General features: G+C 40.3%; 1 protein-coding gene and 2 non-coding genes across 3 annotated transcripts; 2 read left to right on the forward strand and 1 right to left on the reverse strand.

The window, feature by feature from the left end:
* Positions 1-3,114: 3,114 nt before the first annotated feature.
* On the forward strand, positions 3,115-3,200 carry TRNAR-UCU (transfer RNA arginine (anticodon UCU)). The gene is given in 2 exon segments: positions 3,115-3,151; positions 3,165-3,200. It is a non-coding gene; the product is annotated as a tRNA-Arg (tRNA).
* Positions 3,201-3,602: 402 nt separating this feature from the next.
* Positions 3,603-3,673, reverse strand: TRNAG-GCC (transfer RNA glycine (anticodon GCC)). Its single transcript has one exon. It is a non-coding gene; the product is annotated as a tRNA-Gly (tRNA).
* A 1,326-nt stretch (positions 3,674-4,999) lies between these two features.
* Positions 5,000-12,922, forward strand: LOC142149714 (transcription factor HES-7-like). The gene is made up of 4 exons (XM_075205021.1): positions 5,000-5,063; positions 7,191-7,286; positions 9,985-10,072; positions 11,455-12,922. The coding sequence occupies exons 1-4, from the start codon at positions 5,022-5,024 to the stop codon at positions 11,826-11,828; spliced, it is 600 nt and encodes a 199-aa protein (XP_075061122.1). The 5' UTR covers positions 5,000-5,021; the 3' UTR covers positions 11,829-12,922.
* Positions 12,923-14,097: the final 1,175 nt, after the last annotated feature.

A 14,097-nucleotide genomic window follows, 5' to 3' on the forward strand; every position in this document is an offset into this window, starting at 1 on the left:
AAGTGGAAGAGGGCACAGCTGAAACAAGAGGAACAAATGAGGTTCAGAGTGGAGATTGGGATAGTTGTGAGGGTGCATTAGTGTGAATAGTGTTATCGGGGATAAGGTCACCTCTAAATAAGAGATGGGTTTTCAAAGAGCGACTAAAGGTTTGAAGGCTGTGGGAAACTCTGACTGAGCGTGGTAGGGAATTCCATAAGTAGGGAGCAGCACGGGAGAAGTCTTGTAGACGGGAGTGAGAGATGGTTACCAGAGACGAGACAAGGCGAAGGTCAGAGGTAGATCTAAGAGGGCGAGAGTATTTTGATAACAGATTTGAGATGTATGCAGGACTTTGTACATAAGGGTGAGTAACATGAATTCAATTTTGAAGGACACAAGGAACCAGTGTAGGGATTTGCAAAGTGGTGCAGAAGATTTGGAGCAGTGAGAGAGGAAGATCAGTCTTGCAGCAGCATTTAGGATGGATTGAAGTGTTGATATATCGGTCTCAGGAATGCCAGATAGCAGTAAGTTATATTATTCGATGTTATATTACTATAAAGGAATTCAACATATTTGCTGAAAACAACTAAAACACAAGAGTCCCTTTCCCTAGAAGAATCCACCAACTGAGTATTAAAATAAGAATAAAGCTTAATGTCCTGCTGCCATAACCGTATCTGCAAGAGTGACTATCAAATATTGTACTTCCACTTACAGACAGATTACTGACCATCTATAGTATATTTCCTTATTTTACAAATAGCAACTTAGCGTAAAAATATTGGCCAATAATTTCTTCACACTCAAAAGCTACTTGGTGGATTCCTAGTCTCTGTGAATGATAGGAAATACTATTTCCCAGGACACAGGGTGATAATAACATGGACTTGTTAATGAACTACCAACAGCTCATTGTCTACCCATTTAGGACAACCTGTGTCTGGAAGTGTGTCTAAGAATTACTGTTGTCACCAGCATGTCTGAGAAAGCTTTGATCTCTTACAAAGGTCCTCAAGAGATGATTCTATCTAGTTTCCCGTCCATCCCAAGAGTCCTTTGCTAGGCCCTACTTCAGGAGGAGATAAGGCCTAGCAACTTAAGAAATACGGTATAAAAAGGGAAGCAAGGAATATCATGAAAAAGAGAGTTAACGTGCCCATAATCCACTCTATCTATAATCAGGGCCGGTGCTAGGGACCACGGCGCCCTAGGCATTTTTAAAAAAGCGCCCCCCCCCCCCCCCCGCAAAAATCGCCGCCCTCCTCCCTCCTCCCTCCTCTCCTTACCTTGTCTCACCACCGCCGCCTCTCTGCTCCGTCTCCTCCCCTCCACTCACTGACACTAGTAAGTGGAGGGGAGGAGATGGAGCAGAGAGGCGGCGGTGGTGACAAAATAGCCTCTTCCCCCTCTCCCCGTCCATCTGAATGCTGTGCGGCGGCCGTGACAGGTATGGTCAGCGGTCGCCGCACAGTTTTAAAGTATTTTAGGATTCTGTGGCGCCCTCCAGAGCCTGGCGCCCTAGGCAAGTGCCTAACCTTGCCTAATGGGAGCGCCGGGCCTGTCTATAATCATATCTTTGTCAGCTTTTGCCATGCATGGCTGTGGCAAAATCTATAATATCCGGCTGTTTAGAGCTTGTGACAAATGGCCTGATGCAGTAAGACCCCACCACTATCTGGTAGATAGAAGGAATTAATTCACCTGCGCCTTTATTAAATAAAACATGGCTGATTATGAGGTGAGAACCAAAAAATATCAGCAATGTTTTATTACCCTAATATCCTGTGGAGCGTCATCACTCGAGGCTGCGAAGGGACTTCTCATGCAATTGAATCCCCTCCGTTTGGGTGATCAGTGGTCGTATTTTGGACCATTTACACTGTGATATTAAATGCAATGAGATCTAAGACGGCTAAATTGCAACTTGTATAGGAACCTTAAATCAGAGATCATTTTTTGAAGTTGCAAATGGGTTTTTTAAACACAATTATCACTTGAAGTCTAAGGGGGGAATTCATTTAAAAGTGATGTTTCGCCAAACATGGCGGCTGTGCAATGTTATATCGCCGCGGAATGCCCCTGTGACCGTTCTGGGGCCACTCCATGGACAATTGAATCCCCCCATATATAAAGTTATATATTAAGTGATGAAGCATATAAGGTGTTGTGTATATAGTTATATATGAGAAGTTTGTATGTTCTCCCCGTTTTTGCGTGGGTTTCCTCCAGGTGCTCCGGTTCCTTCCCACACTCCAAAAACATAGTAAGTTAATTGGCTGCTATCAAAATTGTCCCTAGTCTCTGTCTGTCTGTCTGTGTGTGTGTCTATGTGAGTATGTTAGAGAATTTAGACTGTAAGCTCCAATGGGGTAGGGACTGATGTGAGTGAGTTCTCTGTACAGCGCTGCGGAATCAGTGACGCTATATAAATAAATGGTGATGATGATGATATTCGGTGTAGTGTATATAGTTATATATGAGGTAATGAAGCATACACAACACAGTTATAAATATATTAAGTAGTAAAACATATACAGTGTGGTGTATGTGTAGCTATAAATATATTAAGTAGTGAAGCATATACAGTGTGCAGTTATATAAGCATACACAAATACACGGATTTATGATAAGAACTCCTATATACACTGACTACACAACGTGTGACCATGACAGGGGGATACATGATGTATGTGAGATAATTAGTGCTGGAGGTGTGAATGGAGGATCTTGCTGGTTTCCCCCCATACAGGATGTCTGATGATTTGTAAGTGAAAGGACAGGCGCCAGATTCACACTCTTGTCACCTGGACACACTTCCCGGGCACACGTCCGTCCCTTTGTAGTAATCCCACCACGTCTGTCCCTTTCACATGTAATCTCTTTGTGCAGACTGACCATGTAGGACCTGACTAGTATTGAGTACAGCAGTGGTGGAATTTCCCCTTACCCCGTTTATCCTTCAATATGCTGAGCAGTCTGCACGCCATGATGCATGTATATATAATATAATATAATATAATATAATATAATATAATATAATATCACATTATACAGTATTAGTGCATGACTGTGCTACAGACAGTGTAGCACTCACCTCTAGAGACAGGCTGCACCTATAGATCAACACGTGGCTCTGTGGCGCAATGGATAGCGCATTGGACTTCTAGCTGGTTGTAGTCATTCAAAGGTTGTGGGTTCGAGTCCCACCAGAGTCGTTTTTTTTTACATTATTTTGTTATTATTTATATTGTTTTTTTATTACCGATGTAAACACATATATTTATACGTATTAGTATTTAGCATTCTTTACCTGTAAACACGATACAAATAATAGTGCATCCTACTGATATTCTGAAACACACAGCTACTAATGACATCTAGGAAGTCAGGAAGAGAGGGATTGTGTTGTCACACTCGCTGGCTCACGTTACACCATCTGCCAGTGTATTCGTTCAAACATCAATACGTTGCTCATCCATAAAACACAAACAATGAGGGAAGGGTGGAATGGGAATGCATCCAGAAATGGATTAGGGAAAAAAAAGGAGATGAGGTATGATGATAGAAATGTTGATTAAATATCAATTTAAGTGAGAGAGTGATATAAAATAAGCAGCTGCATTGGCCGGGAATCGAACCCGGGCCTCCCGCGTGGCAGGCGAGAATTCTACCACTGAACCACCAATGCTTGGCTGATAGACCTGTGAGAGAACTCTGATAGAACGTTGTGTAACAAGTGAGACTATAGGAACTGCTTGTGGAACAGAAAAGTTCGATTGTATCGGAAATGTGGTTCTATTTATTGTTACTTAATGAAAGATCGTAACGCATGACTGTGTCACTCTGTGTTCACCCTGTCTATCTGCTGCTACCCCAGCCTAATTCCCCAATCATATGTGGCTATATATATATATATATATATATATATATATATATATATATTTATATATATATTATATACATAGATAAAATTCCCCACATCACATGGCCGCATATCTCCATACTATTCCCCATCATATAGCTATATATCCCCATAACATGGCTATATATCCCCTTACCATTCCACTATAATTATGTTATATATCTAGATAACATCACCCAATAATATGGATATATATCCCCATACCATTCCCCAATCATATGGTTACATATCTCCATATAGTTCCCTCATATAGCTATATATCCCCATAATATGGCAATATATACCCATACCCTTTCCCCATCACATATCTATGCATCCCTATACCACATCATATAGCTATTTATCCCCATAACATGTCTATGTATCCCCATACCACATCATATAGCTATATATCCCCATAACATGTCTATGTATCCCCATACCACATCATATAGCTATATATCCCCATAACATGTCTATGTATCCCTATACCACATCATATATCTATATATCCCCATAACATGTCTATGTATCCCCATACCACATCATATATCTATATATCCCCATAACATGTCTATGTATCCCCATACCACATCATTTAGCTATATATCCCCATAACATGTCTATGTATCCCCATACCACATCATATAGCTATATATCCCCATAACATGTCTATGTATCCCCATACCACATCATATAGCTATATATCCCCATAACATGTCTATGTATCCCCATACCACATCATATAGCTATATATCCCCATAACATGTCTATGTATCCCCATACCACATCATTTAGCTATATATCCCCATAACATGTCTATGTATCCCCATACCACGTCATATAGCTATATATCCCCACGTCTATGTATAACCATGCCATCCCCCCATCATGTAGCTATATATTCCCATAACATGCATGTGCTGCCTCTCCCAGTAATCCTCAGAAACATACGTCCCAGTGTTACTGGCCACCAAATGGCAGCCTGGTGTCACTAGATCCAGTGGGGGACACTGGGGAGGGGACGTGTGCCTGTGGCTTTGAAGTGCTCAGTGGGCGGGGACGTGGGCGGGGCCAGGGAGAGGGGATTTAAACCTCGTTCGGGCGGCCAGGCCGGCTAGTTGTAGCTGCAGACATGCTGGACATGGACTGTGCGGAGACTTTCCCATCCCGGAAGGTAAGATATGCACTATGCACTATGCACTATGCACTATGCACTATGCACTATGCACACATGTTCTGCTCCCGATCTTTCCTCTTCAGTCACTGCTGGAGTCCTTGTACCGGGGTTGGATTCATTCTTTTATTCATTCACTGATTTTGAATTGTTTGATTTTGCAAACTAAAAACCTAATTTGTCCCAGGTAACTGCCATAGTAACTGTTTTGCACAGCTCGGGAGCGGGGCACTTTGTACTGGGAGGGAGAGGTCATTTGGGCTTTATTTGGAATTGGCTGAGTATCCAAGTAGTGCAAATTTTCCCCATGTTGTAACCCTAAACACTGGGTGAGTCTTCATTATATTTCAGTGTTCTTCCCTGCAATATTCCCTGTTTCAGAGCCAACTCCTCTTGTATAAGTACAGACTTCCTGACCTCCAATTCTTTCCCTTCATATCTGCTCCGTTCCTCTTTTATTCATCTCTCCAGGTCTTTCCTGCTAAAGTTTTTGGTGATGCAGCATCTGATGAGTTTCTATAACCCTTTGTTCCCCTTACCTTTATGTCTGCATGGATTACCTGGTATTGTTTTATTACAGTGTTTGTTCCCAATTATAAAGCACTATGGAATTTGCTGGTGCTATATAAATAAATGTGGGTGATTAATGTATTTGGAGATAGGGGGTCTGATTCATTAAGAGAAATAAAACAAAAAAGAAGTAACTTTTCACCTGGCCAAAACCATGTTGCATTGGAGGGGAAGGTCATTTAAAAATGTAGGAACAGATTTCTAGCTGGGCTTGGGCTTGTCATAGATCAATCATTTCACTGAAAAATAAATAAATAAAAAATTAAAGCTGTTAAGTATTTGTACGCTACATGAAAACACTGGGCCTGTTTCATTAAGGAAAGTTAAGTAAAAAAAAAAATTGAGTAAGTATTCTCCTGGACAAAACCATTTTGCAAACCAAGAGGTGCAAATTAGTTTTCTATTTTGCACATAAGTTAAATACTGTCTGTTTTTCATGTAGCACACAAATATCAACTTTACATTTCAGTGTACAAATAAGCTATCACGTATTTGTGTGTTACATGAAAACACAGGCAGTATTTAACTGATGTGCAAAATAATAAACAAACTTGCACCCCTTGCATTGTAACATGGTTTGATCAGGAAAAAAAACTCCTTTTTTTGCATTCCTTTTCTTATTGACTCAGACACAGGGCCTCTAGTACTCTGCATATGGTGTTTGGGATGCAGCAATATAAAGTGATAACATAATCCCCCTCTTTCTGTCACTCTCCCCACAACCATGTCTCCTGGTGTTTCCTATTAGATCTCCGAGGATTCTTTCCTTACACCATTCATTCAGTGTTCTGCTCTCAGATTTTTGCACCCCACATACACTATTTTACAATTTCTTGTAGTATTTAAGATACCACACGTCATCCCTCTGCCGTCTGTATATCCTTAATATGTTTTGCTCCTTCTGGGGTATCGACTCTGCAAAATCTCTGCAGAAAGACACATTAACTTGCTGACCACAAGCAATATCACTAATGTGATGTATTGGAAGTCGGCCACGGATTATTATATAGTGATTCATTCTAAAGACACCCTAAAGTTTTCGTGTAGGAAATTTCTCATGTTTTTTCACCATTGTGCTGGGCATATCACTGATGAAAACGTCCCCCCGTGAGCTTGCCATAACATAACGAGTCTGTACTAAAGAGCTTACAATCCACACATGCTTAAAATTTAGTTGATAAAATCAATTGATCTTGGAATATTCGATAAGGGGACACTACCAGTGGACATCATCTGGGATGTTTGAAGTTTAGAGGCCTATTTATGAAATATAACGGTTATTGTTTTGCGATTTAACATTATGTTATCACTGTGGCTGATGGTTCTTGGGCAACTTGTGGCTTTTGGCCATCACTTATGTAGAGGATAATTGTGACCTTAACCTGGGGGTTTAAACTCACCAAAAACTGAATTAGGTGCTACTTTGTCATGGTGTCCTGTGTTATCCCTCACACCTCCTTGATCTCTAATTGTGCCATTTGTGTACTACACAAGGGTCCGGGGCCGTCCTGGGAACAAGAAGGCATGTCACTGACCTGTATTATCTCCTGTCTTTAGATCTTAAAGCCGGTGGTGGAAAAACAGAGAAGAGACCGAATTAACCGCAGCCTGGATGAAATGAGGGTTCTGCTGCTGAAACTGACGGGGAATCAGGTTAGTATTGGGTGTCTGTGTAGCAGTAGCTCTGCCCAATATAGGGGACTGTTTATCAAACAGAACAGCCCTGAGCAGGAGTTTTCGGCCAAATTCAGGGTTCCTCCTTTTTTAATGCCCCTGGGCTGTTATCTCCTGGCATGGCGAAGCCTGTTTACCAAGGACAGCTGTGGTACATGTGCCAGCTCTATTCTCCTATCACTTCTCAATCTCGATGGCTATAGCCGCCGGGCAGTATTTCTTAATTAAATTATATATTTTTTTTCCTTGCTAATGGAACTGTAAGACTAACTCCAGGCTTCCAGTGGCTCTTTAGCTACCGTGGACCTACAAGTCCCAGCAGGTGCGCGCTGAGACTTGTAGTTCCACAGCAGTCGGAGAGCCACAGGCTGCCTACATCTGTTTTAAAGAATACATTATATTTTCATACATTAATCTAAATGCCAGAAGACTTGTATTTTTTTGTTTTGTTTTTTTGAGCTTTTTTTTTTTCCTTAGGGAATTCTTGATTGCTCAATGCATGTTGCCATATTTCTCACTGTCGCATGTCCCAAATCAATGGCTTGTATTGAGTAAATCTACCAGTTTTCCAGAATTGTTTTTTTCTTTGTATATATGGCACAGTCCCACCCACTGTCATGGCAAAATCCAGTCAAGCAGACTTATAACAGATACATAAAGTATATATTAACCATATATCACTTTCAGTTTTATATAAACACGCTTTCATTTGTCATTTAGTACTGTGTACATGGCTGGTCCTATGTTCTCCGATCAAACAAAATGGCTGCTGCATGTAACAAATAATACTTAATAATATATAATAATTTTTTTTGAAGTGATCTAAATAACTGACATTGACTGTGACATATCATCAACCTTTATTTATATAGTGCCAGCAAATACCATAGCGCTGTACAATTGGGAACAAACACACTAATAAAACAATACTGGGTAATATAGACAGAGGTAAGAAGGCCTTGCTCACAAGCTTACAATCTGTGGGATATATGTGTTCTTTTTTTAATTTTACTTTATTAAGCATAGTTGGAGAACCTATGTCCACAAATTGCACAGTATAGTATATATATATTCCTCATATAATTGTAATATAGTTGGTACTTGGAGAACAACAAATAAGAATATAAATTATATATAATGTACCATACGGCCCTGTGTATGGAACTCCAGCCTTAATGTGCTCCTGTTGTCTGAGCACGGTGGTGGCAGCCATTTTGTTTAGTCACTGAGCTGCATTTTTAGGGAGTTGCTAAGCTGGTTGTGCTTGGCTGCAAAATGGCTGCCTCCCATTTAAATGTGGTGAAGCTGAGATATAGGGATGGCATTTTAAATAAAATAAGAGGTACCAGCAACGTTCACCGTTGTATATGCAAAATGTTTCAGGAATTTTTCAGACCTGGGGGTAAATATATCAAGCTGCGGATTTGAAAAAGTGGAGATGTTGCCTATAACAACCAACCAGATTCTAGTTATAATTTATTTAGTACATTCTACAAAAATGATAGCTAGAATCTGATTGGTTGCTATAGGCAACATCTCCACTTTTTTTAAACCCGCAGTTTAGTAAATATACCCCCGCTGGACATGGTTAATAGAGGGAAAGTGTTTGTCTCAGTAAGACTATTGAAATACACTGAGGTAAATTTATCAAGCCTAAAATGAAAAGTGGAGATGTTGCTCATAGCAACCAAATTCTAGCTATCATTTATCTAGTACATTCTAGAACATTGTATAGCAAATCTGGTTGCTATGGGCAACACCTCTAACGTTCCATTTTTGAAGGTTTGAAAAATCTACCTGTAAAGGTGCATTTGATGCTATAGGTGCTGGAATTGTTCAAATTGGTTAGAAATTCTATGGAGTGAAGGTAGTTCGGCCGCCTCAAACTTATGGACAGTACAATCTTGATTTTCAGGCTGGTTTGATTTCGTCTGCTACCCTTCCCTCGGACAGCGAGCATAGTGGTTTGCGTTTGAGTTGAATTCACAGCAGTTAAAATAAAAAAATAAATAAAATGAACTCTAAAATGCTGCCTGTTGAGTGTAGATAGTTATTTATAGGGGCCTATTCAATTCGGCCACATTAGTGTAGGAATAATGCAGTGCTAATTGTATTACCAGTAATACGGTAATTTTAACCCGGATTATTCCTCATGGGCCTAAAATTACCGTATTAAGGGTAATAATGCGCACTATTACTGTATTAACTGTAATAGTGTGCAGGCCGCGTTACTGTCAAAGGTTGAATTTCCCCCATAGTATCTTTAACTTTTTTTTTTCAGTCAGTTATCTACAGTTTTTCACATTTTAAAGCCAGTTCAAGAGCCACATTAAAACATATTGCTTGCATTGTAGTGGTAAAGTGAAATATCATTAAAGAGCATTAGAACAGAGAAAGGCATACTGGAACTTGTAGTACTACCACAACTGAAGAGTCAGTTAGGCTCGTTGTAAGAAAAATGTGGGGTTACTTACAAAGTGAAAAAATGGAATGTGCTGTAATCCACAGCAGCGAATCTGATAGTAGCTTTGATCAATCTAGTGCAAACATATTGTCTGCTTTACACTTTTACCTTTTTGTACTTTGTCAGTGAGCGTCTCGGAATAACCATTGATGGCGTATTTCTTAGAACTTCAAACACCTTTATTCTTGAAATGTGCTTCTTTTTCTCATGTAGAAGCTTCGAAATCCTAAAATGGAGAAAGCAGAGATTTTGGAGCTTGCTGTGGTCTACGTCTGGAACGTGACGCGTATGAAAACGCACGGTATAATTCCCCCCCAATAATGTGACTTAAACGTAACTGCTATGTATATTTATTTTTAAAGGTATTTGTATAATAACACACAGCCTCTGAATCATGTTTATAATATACTTCCTGAGGGTATATTTACCATGTACATGTAGCAACGCTGATAGAGGCTAGTGGATAAATTCAGAGACATCCAAAAGCGATTTTTTTTATTTATTTTTTAAATATATTTTAATGTGGAAGTTATATGAAATAAAATACCAAATGTTGCTGACTTGTGTTCTATTGCCATATGCTTTTAACTGGCTCAAGCAGGAATCCTCTCTCCTGCTCAGGTGGGCCTAATCACACTAACACTGAGTTGTCAAGGCCCCTCCCTCATGAAGTTTGCATTTATGCGAATGAGAAACTTTGACAACCCTGGGCATGGGACTGTCTGAGCAGGATAAAGGGTCTCCCACTTGCAGTTTAGGTGTATTAATGCACCCTTTGAGCACAGGCAGGTATTGTCTAGTGTTTTTAGTTTGTGTATAATAAAATTGGGTGGAATTGGTCTGTGACTCATAATTAATAAGATGAAATGTAAGACTTATTAATTTTTTTTTACCTCTTATAGCTGCACAATAGTTTTGATGCCTAGAAGTGGTTTTTATTATTTTTTTTAATTTTTTTTTAGCACTAACAATTTATTTTCCACATTTTTCCACAAAGTTTTACAATAGAAGGACTGATCTACAGGTAGTGGAGCAGACCTATGCTGTTGTCTGAATGCATGAGAATAATTTATCTGCAGTTATGCTTCACCGTTTCTCTTGTACCTCTTCCCTGTACACTAAGGGAAGGCCTCTTATGTCATAAGAGGTAGGTTATAGCAGCCTAGAACAGAAAGCTGTGTGAGAGCGCCCTCTAGAGCTGGCCCTAAAAACTACAATCTGGTCAACCTGATCACTCTTTTATCAAATTCTGAAGTGTTTATTGGGTTAAGTTCAGGCCCAATATGATCAAATTCAGATGGAAAACTTGATCAATAATCCCGTCGTCTTTGGGGAAAATATTCATCCACGCGTGATCAGATTGATTGTATAAATACAACACAAACTTTAAAGTCTGACTGTCCCAGAAATAGTAGTGAAAATGTCTGTTCTTCATTACAAAAATGTAATGTGTGCCAGTGTCTAAGTTGTGTATAGTCTGTCTGCCCCTCCTTTGTATGTTAGTGCGATTGTCCTGCGTGAGTGAAAAAATAAGGCCACATAAACAGTGGCAGAGCATGTCTGCTGTCTATAAGTAGAGCTCAATGTCTTCTATGAGTGTTTTACTTCCTCCACCGCCACAATCCAGAACAATGTCATATCTCAACACCACTTTATAACTCCGACTCTACCTCTCTCTCCCAGATCCACACAGATGGGTGTCGCCCGCGGAAAAGTGTTACCTCTCTGGTTTTAGAGACTGTCTAGACCGCACCGAGGATTTCATTCAAGACATGGGTCCAGGGGCCAAGGCCCGCTTCCTCAATGACCTGCAGACCCACCTTCAACACAGGTTGAGTTTCCCAAAGCAGCTCAACCTCTGTGGTCAAGCCGGCAGACGAGACGAAGACTTGTCTTCCGATGGGAACGTCTCCCCTAACTCCAGTGTTGACGTAAGCCCCTGCTCGCCTTCCGGTAGCGGTCCGCCCAGCTGGCTGTCTTCTAGCCTCCCAAATACCGAAGCTCATCAGATGGAGCATAACCCTGCTCCTACGTTTGTGTGGAGACCATGGCCGTAGGTTTGGCAAAGAGCATTCCACTCCAACAGCTGGTGCGGAATCTTTTTGCGAAATGCGTTGGTTATGGACATTTTAAGTGCATTATATGCCAGGGCTGCCAAACCTCAGGGCCAGACTTTTTGGATATCCCTAATTGAAGACTGGTGTCATAATTGTGACAGGTGGTTTGGTATTTTTGAGATATCCCAAAAAGATCTGGCCCATTACCTTGCGACTAGGAGTTGTGCCGTACACTATGAAGGGTAGGCAAGTTTGCTTTATTGAATATACACCAATACATAATACAAAGTTGCCTACTCTCCCAGGATGTGCAAGAGGCTCATGACTAGGGGTGAGACCCCCACCCCTTGCTTTCCTGGTAGAGTAACTGCAATTCACCAAATTTTGTTTTTATTCTTTACATGTTTTAAAGTATAGCTGTGACTTAATGAAAAGGGAGGCAGACACTCGTTGGATTGTCCCATTATTTAGCAGAATGCTACCTATTAATTTAAAAGGAACTAGTGACCTTATTGAGGCAGGAGGCACCGTTTGATAGATGCCTCAGTGATGTTCCTAGTGCCTTGATAAGCTGAGTAATGGATCAATCCCCAGTATTGCTGCTTCCACCGTGTAGTTGACAGGGACATTTTAAATGGCTGTCCTGACAATCGTAGGATATCAGTCTGTTCAATCTGACGTCTATACACACAAAGCTATATATGAAAAGATACAAACGTGCGTTTGTATAGTGGCTTATTATACAGCATCTGTATAAGTTCCTTCTGTATGTTGTGCATATATTTATATAATCTCTTTTAAGGGCTTGTTCACGCCTATCTGCGTGTTAATGTGGCTCTTCAGCTGCTAATTAGTGTCAGAACACTGCATGAAAATTGGATTTATTATGGGCTCGGACACCGTTGCATTCTAAATTAACGCTGTATTTAAACTTTTAGAATGTGGCTTGCCCAAATTCTCATGTGTTAATGCGCCAAACCAGTACAATAGATTGTATTGTTAAAAACTCAACACATTTCATAGCGCAGATACGAGTGAACAGGTCCTAAAAAATTTTTTCCCCCCCTCCATGTACAAACTATTTTGCTGTTATACAGCATTTGTGTGTGTTATGTTGAATAAATATTTTAAAATATTTCAAGAGTCTTGATTATCATCGTTTACGTCATATTATGTATGTTCATTTTGATGATGGGTTTGTTAGTTCATTGTAATTTGGGTTTGGGCAGTTTAAACCAGTTTATGAAGCGTATTTCAACATTCAGAAGCCATCAGGTTATTGACGTTTATACGGCATCCTCCTCCCTGGGTTTCTTCCATGCATTCGGCCATATCTCAGGCAGAGCGGTTTACAGTCATTGTCCTTGGATATTACACATCTCTGCTCTACCTGCTATATCCAGAGAGCAGCTTAGTGTCTTATTCCAGGGCAGAAAAAGAAACCATGTGGCATAAATACATGACTTTAACAAGCCATGAAAAACTGTGTTGTAAAGGTGTCAGTAAATTGGCCAATCTCTCAGGGAGAGTGGGTGCAATCACAAATAGTACTTTATATTATGTTTATATTATAGGGAAGAGATCCATGATCCAGAATGCATTTGATCACTGACAGGTATCAATGTACAAGTGTTAAACAAAAGTAATTGCAAGGAATTTATGAAATGTAAGAACAACCCCAATTAGATTCTCGTCATCTTTCCGGTTCAGTTTAGAAAATTAGAGCAAACAGCAACTTTTTCCTATACAACAATTTTTTTTTTTTTCTACAGGAGCAAATGCAGGATTTTGGAGGGGGGGGGGGGGGGGGGGGGGGGGGAGGGGGTGAGAAATGGAAAAGGTGCAGTAGAATAGAAACTATCGAGGTACAAACACAGGATTTATAGGGGGTACCGGTGTTGGGTCATTATCCATGTAAACGTATCATGTAACATAGGTGCACCACCGGTGGGTTTGGTCTTACTAATTGGGACCCATGATCTGTTTTTTGGGGTCTCCAATTGTCAAATATGCTATTCTGTTCTAACACTGTGTATAACAGTGTTGGCTAACCTGTGACACTCCACTTGTTGCGAAACTACAAGTCCCAGCAACCCTTCCAGCAATAAGCAGCTATATATTGGCAAAGCATGCTGGAACTTGTAGTTTCACAAACACCTGGAGTGTCAGATTAGCCAACACTGTGTAGAACAGCAGCACTATGTGTATTTGAGGTGGGTGTAGCCCATCACAGGATATTTTTCTTTCTATTCTATTGGGAACTGCCTTT

Source organism: Mixophyes fleayi, chromosome 4, assembly GCF_038048845.1.
Source record: "Mixophyes fleayi isolate aMixFle1 chromosome 4, aMixFle1.hap1, whole genome shotgun sequence".
NCBI classification, from domain to species: Eukaryota; Metazoa; Chordata; class Amphibia; order Anura; family Limnodynastidae; genus Mixophyes; species Mixophyes fleayi.

Excerpts from the sequence above, each read along its gene's own strand:
- LOC142149714 (XM_075205021.1), top strand. The coding sequence starts at position 5,022 with ATGCTGGACATGGACTGTGCGGAGACTTTCCCATCCCGGAAG. Across the intron at positions 5,064-7,190 it reads AGACTTTCCCATCCCGGAAG|ATCTTAAAGCCGGTGGTGGA; the intron begins GTAAGATATGCA and ends TCCTGTCTTTAG. Across the intron at positions 10,073-11,454 it reads GACGCGTATGAAAACGCACG|ATCCACACAGATGGGTGTCG; the intron begins GTATAATTCCCC and ends TCTCTCTCCCAG.